Raw genomic sequence first — 19,881 nt, 5'->3', positions numbered from 1 at the left:
TCACAAGAACAGAAAACCAAACACCGCATGTTCTCACTCATAGGTGGGAACTGAACAATGAGCTCACTTGGACTCGGGAAGGGGAACATCACACACTGGGGCCTATCATGGGGAGGGGGGAAGGATTGCATTGGGGAGTTATACATGATATAAATGATGAATTGATGGGTGCTGATGAGTTGATGGGTGCAGCACACCAACATGGCACAAGTATACATATGTAACAAACCTGCACGTTATGCACATGTACCCTAGAACTTAAAGTATAATAAAAAATAATAATAATAATTAATGATAATAATAATAATAATAAAAGAAAATGACTGAATAGCCATCAGCCTGGATCCTTGAGTGACTGCGTGGAAAGAGCTGCATGGCCCACCTGAACATTCACCCAGCACTGTTGCATAAGAAAGAAATACACTTCTAATTATTTAAACGACTTAGTTTTTTAGAGTCTATTTGTTACTGCAAATTAATACAGTATTTTAGAAAATATAACTGAACAGAAATTGAGTTAGATTCAAATGATCCATATCATCAGGATATGCACCATCTCCATAACATGACTCTGAATTGGTTTCATTCATAGATAGATTTTCTCCACATAGTAGAATAGATGGCCCAGCAATCCCAGGTCTTACATGGTCTTTATAGCTTATGATCATAGAAGCTGAGAAAGTATCTTTTCCTAGAAGCACCATCAAAAGTTCTAGGAAAACTCTTAATTGGCCCAGCAGGGGTCATGTACCCATCCCTGAAATAGTTTCTGTGGCTAAAAGGATAGAATACCATGGGTCAAACTTGGTTAACATTCCTACCTCTAAGTAGAAGGGTGATAGTTCCACACAACCCCATGGACAAGTTAGGATCATATGGAATGGAGTAGCTCCCTAAAGAAACAATAAAGAATAGACATCAGAATACAATATGGTTAGGTTTTTAAAATTAATATAGACATGAAATGAGAAGGACCTGGATGAAGGTCTTGGTATAGATAGAAAATAAAGGGAAATATTGAAATAAAATATATTTTGTTGAAAGTTTGCATTGTCAGGGAGGGAAATAGTAGAAAAAAACAACTGAACTTTAAAAAATAATTAAAAAATTTTTACATTGTGGTAAAAAATAAAACATATGAGGTGGTAGGATTGCTTGAAGCCAGGAATTCAAGACCAGCCTGGGCATCGCTACAAAAATTTAAAACTTAGCTGGGCAAGGTGGCATGTGCCTATAGTCCTAGCTACTCCAGAGGTTGAGGTGGGAGGATTTCTAGAGCCTAGGAGCTCAAGGCTGCAGTAAGTCATGATCACGCCACTGTACTCATTCCTGGGTGACAGAGTGAGACTATGTCTCTAGAAAAAAACAAAAATAAAATGAAAATATAACATCTTAACTAGTTTGAAGGGTACAGTTTAATATTGTTAAATATATTCACATTGTAAAGCAACTGTAGTTTTTGAATTAGGAAATGAGTAAAGTAAGAGACCTATCAAAATATTTGAGAGACTTGAAAGGAAATGCAGTTCAGGCCTGGAAGAGGTGGATGTCATAAACTGATCAAGCAGGCCAGACCATAGGTTTCCAAGTCCCAGGGAGCCAATAGAATACTCCTGGTCAGGTGATTTGCGAGACAGGAATAGCTAACAGTGAGGAAAATGGTCTACACCTGGGCAGTTGACGTCACCATTAAACCAAATCTCAGTAGCATTCACTAACGATTTCTAGAACTGAGATACAGGGCAAAATCCAAGGAACAAAACCCCCTTGCTACTTAGTTGGTACCAGCAACAAAAGTGACTTCATACTGACAAATTGACTTGGGATATCTTACATGTTCCTCTGCTTCAATGCAAAATTCCCTCAGGTAGGAACTTATAGGCCTTACTCATAAAGACAATTTCAGGGACTAGATGCTAAGCTCAGTATTACAGGACGATACAGAACTCTGTGTAGCAGAAGTATAAAGACATCCAAGTAGAGAGCATTGCTTTAAACAAAAATTTATGACGGAGCTCATTGAGTGGTTAGAGTTATAGATGTAATCCTGTTAGTTTCTATTGTTGAGATAAAGTTAAAATAATGAGAGCTGTTCTCTCTTGTGTCATTAGTATAACTTTAAGGGGTCACTGGAAAAATAGGAGTAGACCTTATTGTTATCAACAAATATTTGCGTGTTTCATTATATGTAGTGTAAGATTCAAATTTCACAAGACAAGGAGATGTATATTAACTCTTAAGAGCAGGAAAATATGTATAGTATTGCTTTGTTTTAGCATTCTATTCCTTTATTTACCATGTATGCCACTACAGAAGACTTTATACTTTTATACGTTTTAATAACATGGCAAGTTTCCCAACTTACAAATCAGTTGAATCCTGTAAGTTCCATTATGTAGCTTGTTTAAATTCAACACATTTTAAAATAGAAACTGCATTGTAAATTGTAGTTCAGTTTTCAGAATAATTCACCAATTGCTTTTAATTCACAATTCATCTTCATTGCTTCATCTTAGCAAACATTGATTAGCAGTGAAATCAAGAGGTAAAGTAACTCTACAGGTTTTTGAAAGGTGATATGAAAGGTAAAAAAGGAGATGTACGTATACATGAGAAAAATGCTTTTTCAGGTGGGTGTGAATCAGCTGAAATTAAAAAGGCAGAATAAAAAGACAGCCCAAATTATGCATTATCTTTCTAAAGGTAAGAAAGCAGATACTGATTTCAGATTATTCCAATACCTTTGCCAGCCAATAAGTGGTGCTATTGTCACAGAATAGTTAAGTTGTTCTGCAGCACAAAGCAAAGGGAGGATGTGGAAAGTATATGCGAAGTGGTTGTGAATGAGTGGTGAAAAGGAGGCAGAAATAAAAAAAGGGAGGCAGCGTGAACCTGACTATATGGGGACACTGTTTTTGTAGTATAAGAGGTGATTATGCTAGTTCATTTTCTTAAATTTCCATGTAAAAATTAAAAGTAATTCAAGACATACCTTTCCTCATCCATTCAGTTTTCTTTAAGCTTTAGTCTCCTCAATTATAAAAGTGAAGATAGTTGTGAGAATTAAACAAGAAAATAAAAATAAAGTGTCTAATAATATATACTTAATTGTTGCTCAATAAATATAATTCTTCTCATGTAAATGAGTCAGATAACATTAAGCCAAGTTAACATAATATTATTGATACATTGCTAAATTAGCCTAAATTACATGATCTTCAGAATCTGGAAGCTTATAGGACAGTAGCAAGAAATAGGGAAAAAATGTTAAGCTTTGTCATTTGCTACTAAGAATAAAGAATTGTTCAACTCCAAGTATTTTATTCTTTTGTAGGTAAATATCTGGGCATGGGCTACCAGTACATCCTTGAGTAGAGAGGCAGGCTCCACTTTTATATGTACTCTATTTTTGGAGACCCCCATCTTAAAGTAATGCCATGTTGCAAATCTTACTCTTAGTGACTGTAGTGTTTATCTTTTTTGAGCATCATTGAGAAATAATGAATAAGTAGGTAAAAATAGCAAGATTTTTGCAGCCTTCACAAGTAAAATGGAGTCAACTTTTTCATGCTTCTACAGCCTGCCTTTTGATGTAATCACAGCTTATTAGCATATCTTTCTACCAGCAAACTAAAATAGAGAACAAAGGTAAAATTCATGTCATCCAATTTTGTTAGTTATTAGCCAGGGTAAAGTTTGTCATAGGAAAAGTTTAAACTGATGACTAAAATCATATGATGCTATGGCCTGGCACGGTGGCCCACACCTGTAATCTCAGCACTTTGGGAGGCAGAAGCGGGCAGATCACCTGACGTTGGCAGTTCAAAACCAACCTGGCCAACATAGTGAAACCCTGTCTCTACTAAAAATACAAAAATTAGCTGGGCATGGTGGCGTGTGCCTGTAATCCCCAGCTACTTGGGAGACTGAGGCGTAAGAATCGCTTGAACCCGGGAGGCCAAGATTGCAGTGAGCTGAGATCACGCCATTGCACTCCAGCCTGGGCAACAGAATGAGACTCTGTGTCAAAAAAAAAAAGATATATATATATACACACACACACATATATGTATATCTATATATGTATGTATATATACATGTACATATATATGTATATGTATACGTGTAGGTGTGTGTATATATATGGTGCTATATAAAATTTTTTCTTGCTGAAATTTTCTATCCTGTCTTTCCTTTTACTGCTGGTAATTGGCCTCAGACTACCTAAATATTCTCCTTTAAAGCAGCCTGCAGTTTTGGGAACTCAAAAGTATAAAAATGCCTCTCCAGTGAAGGCCTGCTTCCTTGATGACAAGTGAATTGGAGAGTTGTTTTTCCCTCTTGCTATTCAGACTTTGTCTTTTCCTAAGCACTTCTTATTCCAAGGTGAGAAAATGACTTCTCACTGAACTCATCCTTTCTGAACACTGGAAGCAAGCTTTAAATCAAGTTCCAGCTTTAAATCATAGATTCACAGCTGAAGTAGGCTTTACATGTTCTTGGAGAACAGGACTGTAGGGAAAATCCTACATTATCTTACTCCCAGTTACTCAGTAGTTTGTGAAAGATTGCTTGACTAACTAAATGAAGAATAGTATAGGGAAAGAAGTAAATGTATGGTGGTCTTTCTGCCCATTGGCAGGATCTTGATTTTGTTTAGTAAATGAATATATATATTCATAGATGGACTGGGGAAGCTCAGAAGTACAATACTTGGTCTGAATGGGTGATTTGCACAGGACGTTTTAGAATCCTAGGAGTGTGAGGAGGTAACTACATGTAAGGGGAGGGGAGAAAAGGTGGGTGGTTCTCTGGGCCCCTCCCTCAACCAGAAAGGCTCTGCTTGAACAATTTTGTAAATTGAACCTCTAAAGAAGATATTTTTAAAGACAAAAGTTTGAAAATTATTGGCACCCCAGCCTTTTACCAACTAAACCCAATTTTTGAACTTGGGGATCTGGTTCACAAATACTAGTGTAGTTCCTGTTAACTTGATAACTATCACATTTCATCAGATGATTATGTGGTCTCCTTCTATATCAGAATATGTTTCTATTTATTAATGATCAATGGTGCCTGGTGGCTAAATTAAATAGATTAATGAAGGGTATTAGTAATTTCATGGATTAATAAATATAATTTTTTTAAATTGAGAGCTAATGTACTACAAAATGCACTCTATTTATTTTTATTGAATTATTCATATTTAAAACTGCCACATATTCTGTGAATCAGTAACAGTAGATAACAGTATGGTCTTTGACTCTTTTATGGTCTGTGATTAATGACTAAGTACTTGATTTCTATGAAACCATTTGGGTCTAGAAATCAATCACATAATCAACTGTATCTGCTACATTTCAAATCTGAAAATAAAGTTTGGGCTTGGCCCAAGCTTTACACATACTATAATTTTATAATTCTCTAAATTCTAGTAATATTTGCATTAATTTTTAATGATTTTCTTCCATTTGTCTTTTTACCTGTATACTGAAAACCCCAGGTGTTCAAATTAGATTTTCAAAGTGAAAATTAAATACTTGATTACATTATTTTATACCACACTATGCATATTTACTAATTTTGAAAGAAAATATTCTTTTTATATATTTTTTTATATCAAGGGTGTACTAGATTGGAATTTGTTTGCTTGAGTCACTATAAAATAAGATTTCCAATCACATTCATAAATGTCCTCTTACTGTAAAACAGTTTTGTTAAAACTTGAAATTCTTGTATAATGTCTTAAAGCCTATTTAATTTAGCTAAAAAGAGTTTCATACCCGCCTTTTTTCCTTCTTTTTGTGTGTATTTAAGACATGTTAACTCAGGTTATAATTTAGATATATTCATAGCAGAATCACCTAATATTCATTTTTCTGACATTTTGTTAAATGTTCACACTTTCAGTTATGAATATACTTCATACATTGGAGACAATTTAGCTTTATAAAAAATATAGAATGTATTAAGTGAATGAAGTACCTTCAAAAGTTGATTCCTACACATCAGTCAAAACCTGAAATGGCTGCTTCTTTCAGCTCTTCATAGTGAGCACATTATTACATGTACTAAATAGTCATGCATTCATCATTTATAGTTTTTGTTTGAATGGTTACCTTCTTTTGGAGAGTAGATCAGGCGTAATTGTAACTGTGCTTTTTCAGCAGATCAAAAATTCCTTTCAGTTTGGAAAATAAATGATTTTTCAACATAATATTCAAGTGTTATTTCTTTGTTTTTAAAAACGGTTTTTGATGTATGATTTCCACAGTAAATGGAAAGGAAGTAAATAAAGTAAAGGCATTTCTAAGACTTAGATGTTTGATTTGGGAATATAATCAGAAAACCTACTTAACTTTTAATTATAAATCTTCTTAGATTAATGCAATAGACTATTCAGTGTATATTTGTTGGCTGAATTACAGATGTTTTTAGAACTTTAAAGTTTTGTTTGAATGTAGTGCTGTCATGGAACTTTTAAAAATTAACAGTCAATAGGAGTTTATTGTCCTTGTGCAAAGCACAAACACACATTTACAATAGGTTAACCTTTTTTTAAAAATTATGATATTCTTATGTATTTTCAGATTGAAATGTTATTTGTGACTTTAAAAAAATTCATTAATGAAGTCCAGTTTCAACAGAATGGTGTGCTATAAACTTGCCACAAGACATTTTCACAATATAGGAAATAGGTTACTTGGAATTGTTCTGCCATCTTTCTGGGTGTAGTTTAAGACCTTTTATCTTTCCAGATCTGAAGGGCTAAATCATATTATGTAAAGCATTTCAGAATAAGCAAGCATTTTGATGTAATGTTGGATTTTCTGTGATAGAACAATTTGAGATTCCTTATAGGACACTTGTAAATATGAGGAAGCTAATAAGATTTTAGGTAATCCATTGAACTAGTTGGCAGTCTTAAAAATTCTGAAAGCTTATCTATAAGACTTCTATAATTGCTTTAAAAATATTATCTGTGGAGATAGTCTTCCATGTTCACATAAGTATATGTAGGACATGTCAGATTATAGAATCATCACATTTTTAAGCTGGAATGCCTCCTTTAATTACTGTGAGGTATAATAGCTTATGATAGTCATGAATAAGATGTTAGTTTTTAATTGGGTATCTGTAATAATACTATATGCAAGCTTTATAAATGCTAATTTTAAAATCTTAAATAGAAAGAGCTTATGCTTGGAGTCATAGAAATGCTTAGGTTCAAATGCTAGCTATACTACTTTAATCAGCTGTGAACATTTGGATAAGTTAACTACCCTATGCCTTTTGTTTTTTTCTCATCCATAGAACATTGTTTTAAAGATAAAAGATAAAACATGAAAGGAACCTAAACACTGCTTGGTGAACAGCAAGCTCTTAATAAATAGATGCTGCATCTGAGTAACTTTAGTCAAATTGAGCTTTAAGTCATATGTAAAAATGGCTTTCAGTATAAGAATTCCTATTTTAGTGCTCTTAATTTATGTTCATTTTATTTGCAATGGTTCAGAATAACAAAGTTTGAAAGCCCACAAACCTAATATATGTAGTGTGGTGCTTGGCTTTCAGTAGTTCTCACTTTCATACATTATGCACTGATACTTCTAAACCTCCTTTTGTATGCAGAATTCAGTCTCTTATACATCACCACTAGTCAGCAAACTGATTTAGAATTATCACCCTGGTTGTACTGTTTGCTGCCACTGCTATAAAAGGACAGACATCAGTCAGACTATAAGTATCTTATTCTGGTTGTCCTACCTATTTGATCACCATTCCTCCAACCCAGGGGCTCCTGTCAGGCATCAAAAGCCTGAAGCTTGCTTATATACAAGGGAACAACTATCTCAGAAGTGTGTCACCTCACTCAGCCGAACCTCTCTTTCAACCCTGAAGTCACCTCCAAATTCCACTCATCTCTCCTCATGCTACCCCATCAATGTAAAATATCAGGCTAGAAGTAGACAACTGGTTGAAAACTATTACCAAGGATTACATATGCTTGTGGGTTACAGCTCTATAGCTATCTACCTTTGATCTGGTACTAGTGGAAGAAAATCCCTCCTCCAATGTCTTATTTTATGACCTCTGAAATTCTGAAATGTAAAGATTAAAGGCTGCCCAAATATCTCTCCTGGCCTGTGTGAATGGATTAGGAAAGGAATAGTGACCCAGGAAAGGAGAGATGCCTTTAGTGTCTCCTTCCACAGACACCTTCAAGAGTCATACTCACCTACAGGGTCACTGAAACTCTAGGAGGGCAGTGTTTGTAAGGAGTAATATTAGAAATCTTATTTCTAACCATCCTTTAAATAATATCTTGTGCAGCTTTCAAATGTGTAAGAACACTATATGCAGAAGAAAGGGAAACCTAAATAAAAACAATCCCTTTCCATTAGTAATTTTTACCAGAATTAGTCATGATAGTTAGAAAATGATGATTTTCCAACTCTGGTACGTGTTCCACATTTGCTATTCATCATCATGGTAAGCAGGAGCCCTTTTATCTCTCCAATTTTTATGTATTCATCTATTTATCTATATTGTTTAGTGCTATGGCTTTATAAATTCCTGGGTTTTTTTGTTTGTTTGTTTGTTTGTTTTTTTCCAGTGGTATATATAGTGCTCAGACATTTTGGTTTCAGAATTCCTTTAGACTCCTCATAATTATTGAGGGAACTTTGTTTATGGAATATGTATTGATATTTTTTATAATAAAACTAAAGGGTCAGAACCATAGCTATATCTCAGCCCCTTGGGCCCAAGATGCTAGTATGCCTCAAAGTAGTAGACCACGGGTTAGTGAGAAAATTGCATTCACTTGTGCCTTTGAGAGTGAACCTATACCTCAGATCCCAGGTGCTACAGTAGTTTTGAAAGACCTTGAACTGAGGAACCCAACTCTCCAGATACTCTGAGCATCTGTGCTCTGGATCCCAGTGCTGCCTTTTCTGCCTGTGAGCCATGTCAGATCTGACACTGAGAGAGATCCCCTAAGCTAAGACTCACCACTGTGAGGATAACAAGAATGAGAGGATTCCTAAAACCTGTGCCCTAATAACCTACACTGCTGCAGTCAGTAGCACAAACTCCTGAAGCCTAGACCATGGAGGCACCTGAAGTTATTACCAACATTGGTCACTGCTGAAGATGCTGCATGGCATCACATCACTGTGGTGACATAGAATCAGAGCCACCATATTCTACTTATCTGGTGGCATCCTTGGTCCCATCTACATGTGAAAGTCTTCACCTATAGAAACCACTCTGTAAAGTTTGGAAAAGGTGACTGTACCAGCAGATGTGTAGATATCAACACAGATACACAAGAAACATGGAAAAGCAAGGAAATATGACACCACTACAGAAACAAAATAATTCTTCAGTAACTGACCCCAAAGAAATTGAAGTTTACTAATTATCTAAAAGAAATTCAAAATAATGAACCTGAGGAAAGTCATTAATAAACAAGACAGTGCAAATAGGCAATTTAGTGAAGACAGAAAACAGTTTATGATCTGAATGAGAAATTCAATATAGATAGATATCATAAAAATGAACAAAACAGAAATCTTGGAGCTGAAGAATTCAATCAATGAAATTAAAGATACAATTGTGGGTTCCAACAGCAGGCTAGATCAATCAAGCAGGAGAAAGATATCTGTGAATCTGAAGATACGTCTGTTGGAATGACTCAGAGGAAAAAAGAAAAAAGAATGAAAAAGAGTGAAGACTGCCTATAAGACTTATGAGACACCATTAAGAAAAAAAAATACACAATGGGAGAAATGCACTTAGAGGAGAAGAGACAGAGAAGGGGACAAAAAGCTTATTTAATGAAGTAATCACAGAAAACTTGTCAAGTCTTGGGAGAGATATGGATATCCAGATCCATGAAGCTCAGAGCTCCCCAAATAGATTGAACCCAGAGAGATCCTCTTTGAAGCACATTATAATCAAACTATCAAAAGTCAAAAACAGAATTGTAAAAGAAGCAAGAAAAAAGCCTCAAGTCACATATTAAGGAATCTCCATTAGACTGTCAGCAGATTTCTCAGCAGAAACCTTGCAGGCCAAGAGAGACTGGAAAGATATATTCAAAGATATATCCAAAGAAATAAACTGACAGTTAAGAATACTATACCCAACAAAGCTGTTCTTCAGAAATGAAAGAGAAACAGTCTTTTACAGAGAAGCAAAACCCAAGGGAATCCATTACTGCTAGTCCTTCCTTACAAGACACACTTAAGGGAATTCTTCAGGCAGAAACAAAAGGATGATAATTACTATCATGAAAACATGTGAAAGTATAAAAACCACTGATAGAAGCAAATAGTAAATCCAGAATACTTTAGTACTGTAAAGGTAGTGTGTAAATCATACTAATCTCTAGTGTAAAGGTTAAAAGTCAAAACTAGGTTAGGCATGGTGGCTCATGCGTGAAATCTCAGCAGTTTGGGAGGCTAAATGGGAGAATTGCTTGAGTCCAGGAGTATGGGATCAGCCTGGACGACATGGTAAGATCATGTATCTTCAAAAAAGTAAAAAAAAAAAAAAAAAAAAAAAAAACCTTAGCTGGGTAATCCCAGCTACTCTGGAGGCTGAGGCAGGAGGATCACTTGAGCCAGGGAGGTTGAGTCTGCAGTTAGCCATGTTCATGCCACTGCACTCCAGCCAGGAGTCTGGGTGATAGAACAAGACCCTGTCTCAAAAAAAAACAAACAAAAAAGTCAAAACTATCAGAAATAATTAAAACTACAATAAGTTGTTAAGGACAAAATACAAAATGATGTAGACTGTGGTATCAAAAATGTAAATTGGTGGGGAGGGTAAAAGTCCAGTGTTTTTGTATGCATCAGATGTTGAGTAATTATTAGCTTACAATAGTAGATTATAACTATGAAATATGTTATTTAAGCTTCATTCTGAACACAAAACAAAAAACTCCAGCAGATACATGAATGATAAAGAGAAATGAATCAAAGCTCAGCTACAGAAAATTGTGAAATCATAAAGATAGGCAAAAAGAGGAAGAAAAGAACAAAGGAACTGCAAAACAACCAGAAAACAAATAGCAAAATGACAGTAGTAAGTACTTATTTATCAGTAATGAACTTGAATGTAAATGGATTAAATTTTCCAATCAAAAGTGATAGAATGGTTAGATGGAGTTAAAAAGAAAAACAAGATCCAACTATATGTTGCCTACAAGAGACCTACAACAGCTTTAAGGACACACATAAGCTGAAAGTAAAAGAATGGAAGAAGATATTCCATTTAATGGTAATCAGAAGAAACCAAGAGTGGCTATGCTTACATTTAATAAAATAGACTTCAAGTGAAAAACTATTGCAAGAAACAAAGAAGGTCATTAGTTAATGATAAAAGGGTCAATTCATGAAGAGGACATAACCATTGTAAATCTATATGTACCCAACATTGGAGCACCTAAATACATTAAGCAAATATTAATGAACATGAAGGGAGAAATAGATAGCAATACTACAATAGTAGCAGACTTTAGTATCCCACATTCAAAAATGGGTAATCAGACAGAGAATTGATAAGGAAATACTGGACTTGAATTGCACTTTTGACCAATTGGAACTAACAGACATATTCAGAACTTTGCATCCAACAACAACAGAATACACATTTTGCTGTAGCACACATGCGTAGAACATTCTTTAGGACAGACCCTGTGTTAGGCCACAAAAGAAGATTGACCATATATCTAATATTGTTTCAAACTCCTGTTATATGAAACTATAAATCAGTAGCAGGAGGAACCTTGGAAAATTAACAAATATGTGGAAATTTAAAAATTTGTTCCTGAATGACCAGTGGGTCAAAGAATAAATCAAAAGAGAAATTTCTTAAATGTCTTGAGACAAATGGCAGTGGCAGGACAGCATACCAAAACATGGGATGCAGCAAATGCATTTCTAAGAGGGATATTATAGCAATTAAAGGAACCAGAAAAAGAACAAACTAAACCCCAAATAAGCAGAAGGAAGGAAATAATAAAATTAAGAACAGAAATAAATCAAATAGGGAACAAAAGAAAAAACATAGAAAGAATCAATAAAACAAAGAGTTGGTTTTTTGAAAAACAAAATTTACAAACCCTTAACCAGTCTAAGAAAAAAAATTCAAACAAAATAAAAAATGAATGTGATGAAATTATAACAGATGCCTCAGAAATAAAAAGGCCATACAGGACTATTATGTACAAGTATATGCCATCAAATTGGATAACCTAGAGGGAATGGATGAATTCCTAGAAAAATACAACCTACCAAGATTTAGTCAGGAAGAAATAGAAAGCATGAATAGACCAATAACTAATAAAGACATTAAAGAAGTAATAGAAAACCTCCCAACAAAGAAAAGCCAAACATCAAATGACTTTACAGCTGAATTCTACCACACAGTCAAAGAAGAATTAATACCAATACTTTTTAAACTCCTCTGAAAAATAGAGCTACAGAGAATACTTCTAAACATATTTTATGAGGTCAGCATTACCTTGATACCTAAGCCAGACAAAGACATCAAAAGAACTACAGGCCAATCTTTCTGATGAACACTGGTGCAAAAATCTTCAATAAAATATTAGCAAAAAAAATCCAACAACACATCAAAAAGTGTATACACCAGGACCAAGCAGGGAGATTGCTGGCATGCAAGACTGGTTTAACATACACAAATCAATATGACACATCACATCAACAGAATGAAAGATAAAAACTACATGATCATCTGAATTACTGCAGAAAAAGCTTTCGACAAAGTCTGATATTTTTTCTTGATAAAAATTCTCAACAGTTTAGTTATAGAAGGGAAGTTTCTCAATGTAATAAAAGCCATTTATTAAAAACACACAGTTAACATAATCCATGGGGAAAAAATGAAAATGTTTCCACTAAGATCTGGTGCAAGGCAAGGACACACACTCTTACCACTTTTATTCAGCATAGTACTAGAAGTACTAGCAAGATCAATCAGATAAGAAAAAGAAATAAAAGCCATCCAAATCAGAAAAGAGGCAGAATTATCTCTATTTGTAGAAAACATGATCCTATAAATAAAAAAATTTTAAAGATTTTAGCAAAAATAAAAAACCCGTTAGAATAAATGAATTCAGCAAAGTTACGGGATACAAAAATTAGCATACAAAAAATCAATATACAAAAATTAGCATTTTAATACACAACCTAACTGAAAAAGATATCAAGAAACCATCCCATTTATGACAGCATTAAATAACATAAGATACTAAGGAATAAATTTAAGCAAGGAAGTGAAAAATCTGTACACCAAAAACTATAAAACATTGATGAGAGAAATTAAAGGAAACACAGATAAATGGAAGGATATCCCCTGCTCATGGATCAGAAGAATTAATATTGTTAGAATGTTCATAGTACCCAAACCAGTATACATATGTAACATAATCTCTATCAAAATTCCAATGGTATTCTATACAGATATAGAAAAACAATCCTAAAGTTTGTATAGAACCATAAAAGACCTCAAAGAGCCAAAACAATTCTGAGAAAGGAAAACAGACTTGGAAGCAACTTTGATTTAAAATTAATAAACACTTACTTTCTGATCTAAAATTTTATTACAGAGCTATAATAATCAAAACAGTATGGTACTGGCATAAAAATAGGCACGTAGATCAGTGGAACAGAATAGAGAGCCTAGAAATCAGTCTAAACATGTATGGTCAACTAATTTTTGATCAAAAAATTTTTATGAAAAATCTGCAGATGATCAATTCACTTATATAACATGGCATAGTATTTGTATATAACCTATCCACATACTTCCGTATCTTTAAATTATCTCTAAATTACTTATAATACCAAATATAGTCTAAACAGTATGTAAATAGTTGTTATACTGTATTTTTTAATTTGTATTTTATTGTTCTGTTGTTATTTTATCATTTTTTTACCCATATATTTTCAGTGGTAGTCAATTGAATCTGCGAATGCAGAACCCATGGATTCAGAGGGCTGATTGTATACAGAGATCAGCAACAAAACAGTGGTTACCTGGGACATGAAGGGGTGGTTGGGAGAAGTAGGGAGATGTATGTCAAAGGATACAGAGTAGCAGATATGTAAGGTGAGCAAATCTAGAGATCTAATGTTCATGAGGACTGTTGGTAATAAAATTGTACTGTGTGTGGGATTCATGCTAAATGAGTAGATTTTAGTTGCTCTTGCCACACACAAAAAGGGATAACTGTGAGATGATGTATATTTTAATTTGCTTCACTCTAGTAACCTTTTTACTGTCTATTCATATCCCAGAACATCATGTTATATCCCTTAAATATATACAATGAAATTTATTTTAAATACATAAAGTGCGAATTTTTAAGTGTTTATTAATTCGTTTTAAAATATCACTAATAAATCTATTACATGTTAACATAAAGAACGTATGGATCACTATACTTTACCTCTTTCTTTCTCCCTGACCTTGAAGTTAATTTGTACAACTTCCTTTGTATGGCATATCTGATACATATCTTTAATTGATATAAATTTTCATTTTTAGTATTTTTTTAACTTGCTTTACTGCCTGTGCTTAACAAGGCAATCTTTTTTACTTTTATCTTCACATTTTAAACACAGTTGAACAAAAAAAAGTTATTAACACACTTTTACAAGAAATTTCTTTTTCCTCAGAATGTCAGAATAAGTTCAGAAACTGAATATTGATTTTCCTTTTTAAGTTATGGAACAATGACATGAAAAGCTTCATATTTTCCATGTGGTAGGGAAAAGGCTATAGGTACAATTTTAATCTCATAAATACATGTGCACATGTGTATGTGTTTGTGTATTTATAATCTATTAGTTATAATAGACTGAAGGGAACAGAGTAACATGTTAATAATGATATTTTGAGTCACACGCTTACAGGTCATTTTTATTTTTTTCTACTTTTTGGTATTTTCCAGATTTTCTTCAGCGAAGTTTTTATGAATCCATTACTAGGATTCAGTTAAGTGATTTAAGATATGTTTTCTGCATTCTGAAATGCCTTAATGAAAAGCAGTGGTTTTTCTTTTTTGGAAAGAAATGGTGATTTTTAATCTTTTAAGAAATGGCAGTAACTTTTGCTTTTAGCTTAGCCCTTATATTTTACCTACTGAAATGTAGTCAATTTGTAGATGTAACATTTGTAGTCATCTGAAAGTCTGGCAGCATATCTTAGTGGTTAAGTGTCTAGGATCTGGAGTTAAAAGACCCATGTTCAAATCCTGATTTCTGTTTGCTAGCAAGTAAATGTCTTAAGTTCTCTTAAGCCTCAATCTCTTTATAAATGAAATATATAAATTGTTTATTAAAATGAAGTAATAATAGTACCTCATGGCATTGTAAAGCTTAAATGAAATTACTCATGCAGAGCTAAAATTTAGTTCAATGTCTGGCACATGGTAAACATGCCATAAATATTAGTGCTTTTTTTTTTTTCCCCCGACTCTTTCTGGAAATCTAGGACCTCTCCCTTCTTCCTTCAAACCTAACAAAACATTGTTGTGAACTACAGGATTTTTTAAAATCAAGGGTAAACATAATTCAAGACTTCAATATTCAACAGCCATTCCCTGTCCATAGGAATTTCCTGCTGGTTATATTGGTTTCTATGCCCTGTATCACCGTATGTGTGGCTGGGCCTGTCTCTACAAACCAATGTGGTCTGCAGTGTGGTTTCCCAAGTGTGGTCTATAAGGTGATTTTAGATGACACAGAGACAACCCTTTAAATTTTTTAAATCTATTTTTATGGGTGAGCAAAAAACACAACTAGCACATTAAGTCAGTGATTACATGAATATTTTTTAGAGTAAGGTAAAAATGAGTATTGAAGAAAAATGCAAATTACTGTAAAGAAAAATATTAAGATATAGTACTCTAAAGTATGCAAAAATTGCAAAGATGGTACTTGAAAGGCTGAAGTTAAGGATTCTGCTCTAGAGGCTCCTTCCCATGTCTGTGTCCAGGATGCTCATATGCTATCCCAGAAGCTCAGTAGAACAGGTGAAATCTGTCTTTTACCTAAATCCCTGTCATCTACGATATGCTTCGGGATCTCACCTTTTTTTTTTTTTAAATCTTCCTTCCTTTCTTTCTTTTTTTAAAAACTAAATGACCTCCATATATTTCTAAACAAAGAAATAGGAAATCTGCCATCCTCCTAGGGCAATTAGCTCAACAGCAACCAGCTTTAAAGTTTTTAAAGTTTGGAAAAATATACTGTTATATCTACAGTCTTTAAATCCATAGATTGTTGACCATTACTACATTCCTGAATTCAAATCTGTGTTTCAATTAAATATAATATTGTTTAATATTAAATAAAACAACTACGTACTCTTTTACTTAATAATACTCATTGAGTCCACCAATGTCAATTATTTTTGTTGTATTAGGACTTATTGAACCTATATAAATATTGAATTAAATGTTTTTGTTACCAAGTTAATTTTTAAATGTAAATTAGATCCTAAAATTTTGACACTTGATCAGGTACTTAAATTTGCTCTATTCACTAGGATGGACTTTTTTTTTGCTATGATAAATAGAGTTGTCTTTACAAATATTGCATGAAAGTATATTAGTATAAGTAAGTGTACAGTTTGTACATAATTCTTTACTCAGTGGGAGGCATAAATTCCATGCCCAATTCATAAAAATTGAACAAGTAGTATTTATTCAAAAAAAAGGGAGTAGTTTTACAGTAATTTATTGAGGAGATAAACATATCTGATTATAAAGAATTTAATAAGCTAATAGCTTTATTTTATATTACTAAAGATGTATACTTTTTTAAAAAAAATCTTTATTTCACCTATTTCTAAACAAAGGTTTATTCAGTGATTGTCCTGAAATTAAACTAGCTCATTAATTTCTCTTCCTGTGTTTCCATACACACATGCATACACACAAACAAATAGGTATAACTTTTGATTTTTTAAATCCCTGAGAGACCTTATATGAAGTTGATAGACCTAAGAGTAGGAATAGAAAGTTAATTTTTTTGTTGCAGATATGCCTGTAATATATATGCATTTAGTAGTGCTACTGAGAACTATAGACCTGTCTATCCTCTCCCCATGTGCTAAACTTTATTGATGTACATTTAAAAACTTATAGACCACACATGTACTTTGAGGATCCCATGTATTTGCAGTTTTATTTTAGACAATAGTTTTCCTCTCTATAACTGTTATTCCAGAAAGACATTCTTACATTTTGGTAATTAGATAAGGACTATTTGAAGACATAGGTATTTGACTAACACATTTTGAACATTGTCATATAAGTATACTTTAATGTATGCTAAATTATAAATGCTAAATTTATAGTAATTTGTTATGATGTATTTATATATGTGAATGTAAATAGCATTTTAGTAAAAATACATGTACATATATTGAGCCTTACTATGAGAGAAATGCAGTTGTCATTGTTGTATGCTCCTTGTACCCTAATCCTTGTTCCTACAACTTTTACTATCAGTCCTTTATCCTACTGTAAATTTACTGGATAAGATAAGCAAAAGGTAACTCCTCTTTGTAGAACTTGGGGAGCCTCTGCATTAGAATGAAATCAGCCTAATTAAATGACCTCATAATGAAATGCAGAACTTCCTGACCACATACTTAAGGTTTGTTAGCCATTAATGGGTTGTCTATGAACTCCCAGCCTTTCACTTAATATTAGTAAGATGGAAGAAATAAAACCAGCCATTCAATCTTCTCAGGCTTTCCTTTTATGTCTTTCTTTCTCCTGTACAGTCACTTCCAGGAGTTTCCTGTCCACACTTAAAGGAATTTATAGTTAATAGAATCTCAGGTAGTGTAGGAGAGAGATTTGTAGGCATCAAGGTTGATTTATTAAGTCAGTATGTTTAGCATAGTGTAAGATTGGCTTAGGAGTGGTAAGAGAAAGGACTATTTTGTAAGGTCCAAATTTCTCTCCCTGGCTGGTCTGATCACTGTTAAGCCATGCTGCTCCCTTTGTCATTCCTCACTGATGACTTCTCTGTCTCAGCTCACATTCCCTGGAGTAGGCAGGCACACTTGTTAAATAGTAGGAAGTAGAAGCCTACCTGGTTTCCCCAGGCTCAAAGAAACATGTGAAGCAACCATTTTGACAAAGCTGTTTTGAAAGATATAATGAAGACTTTCTGAAAACAGAAGACAGTAACAAATAGTTTTATGCCTTCTGTATAAACTTAAAATACGCACTAATCAACTTTTATTGAGAGATATAAGCAATAGGCATTCTCATTACATTCTTGAATTCTCACCAACTTTTATTTTACTGTTCTCTCTGCTTTCATGTTTCTGCATTGCTACTATTCCACTCCAGATATGTATCTCTCATCTGAAGAACCATAGACTTTGAAATTAAGATAAAAGATCAAAGGAAGACAAAACAGCAGCAGTTGGTCTCTCAATGTGACTCTAACAGTAACATATGAACTTAGAAGCTTGTAAGTGCTCACCTTCAGTCTACCATAGCCATAACCAAACCAATGACCAGTTTTGTTATTCTTCTTTTAAATTCCCTTAAGAGCCAGTGATTAACATGGGCCACAGAATTCAACCCATGGCTTGGTTCCCTTGGGTTTGCCAGTGTATTAGGGACACGGTGGTTGCAGGGTCTTGTGGTTCATTACATACTTAGTAACAGCCATGAATATTGATTTTCTTGGGTGATTGCAGCAGCCATTGCTACCTGTAAGATATCCATGTAAGTCAGAAGGAATTGAACTTGCTATTGATTATTAAAATATTTTTTATTGGCCATTAGTGCTCTATAGGATTATTATTTTTTTTGCTCTTTTTCTGTACATTAAATCTAGATTAATTAATTAATTTATTTTTTGAGATGGAGTCTCACTCTGTAGCCCAAGCTGGAGTGCAGTGGCGCGATCTCGGTTCACTGAAGCCTCTGCCTCCTGGGCTCAAGCAATTCTTGTGCTTCAGCCTCCTTAGTAGAGTAGCTGGGACTACAGGTGTGTGCCACCATGCCTGGCTAATTTTTTTTATTTTAGTAGAGATGGGGTTTCACCATGTTGCCCAGGTTGATCTCGAACCCCTGAGCTCAGGTGATTCCCCTGCCTTGGCCTCCCAAATTGCTGGGATTACAGGGGTGAGCCACTGCAGCTGGCCTACCATTAATTTTTGTATGCTGTGGTAAATAATTACAAATTTTTGCAGTAGTTTAGAATTTGCCTTTTGTAATATACCTAATTCAAAATGAAATCTATTCTCTTTTTCCTGTTAATTTAATTATTTAACCATATAAGGGGTTATGCAATATTAAAAGATTAATTGTAGTAACTACTGTATCATAGGTTCGTTTAAAAATGTATTAATGACTTTTGTCTTACAGGACAAACTATTCGAGAGAAGAGAATTGTAGAAGCAGCAAATAAAAAAGAAGTAGACTATGAAATAGGGGATATTCCAACAGAATGGGAAGGTAAGTTTCTGCTTTTAGTGGAATCTCCTGGGAGGTAAATTGTATAACAATATACAAACTCAATAAGAGCATATATAATTATATACTGTTGCTCTTTGCAAAAAAGTTTTAGTCTCTGAATGTTTAAAGCTGTTTTTTTAACATTGCATTTCTTTGGAAGTTGTAAAGGTGCCGAATTTTAGTAAGCAGATGCATGTACAGCAAAAAGAACTATTAAGCATTAGTAGAGCTGGGACTGAGGTGAGGCAAGCCAAAATCCTAAGATGCAAAATTTAAACAGGTACTCACTTTCATGTAGTGACCCAGCACTTGCACAATCTTAGGATTTGAATCCTGTTTCTGGCATTCGCTAC

At 33.9% G+C, this 19,881-nt stretch overlaps 1 protein-coding gene across 3 annotated transcripts in view; it reads left to right on the top strand.

Annotated features, from left to right (window-relative positions):
- The window catches only part of NDUFAF2 (NADH:ubiquinone oxidoreductase complex assembly factor 2), a 211,162-nt gene that overhangs the window by 103,245 nt on the left and 88,036 nt on the right, over positions 1 to 19,881 (top strand). For all 3 annotated transcript variants that reach the window (XM_023210487.2, XM_023210486.1, XM_026455939.2), the window contains one exon: positions 19,439 to 19,528. In XM_023210487.2, the coding sequence (XP_023066255.1) occupies positions 19,439 to 19,528 (90 nt within the window). The remainder of the gene's footprint in view (positions 1 to 19,438; positions 19,529 to 19,881) is intronic.

Source organism: Piliocolobus tephrosceles, chromosome 4 (assembly GCF_002776525.5).
Source record: "Piliocolobus tephrosceles isolate RC106 chromosome 4, ASM277652v3, whole genome shotgun sequence".
NCBI classification, from domain to species: Eukaryota; Metazoa; Chordata; class Mammalia; order Primates; family Cercopithecidae; genus Piliocolobus; species Piliocolobus tephrosceles.
This window is presented reverse-complemented; position numbering and strand designations above follow the sequence as displayed.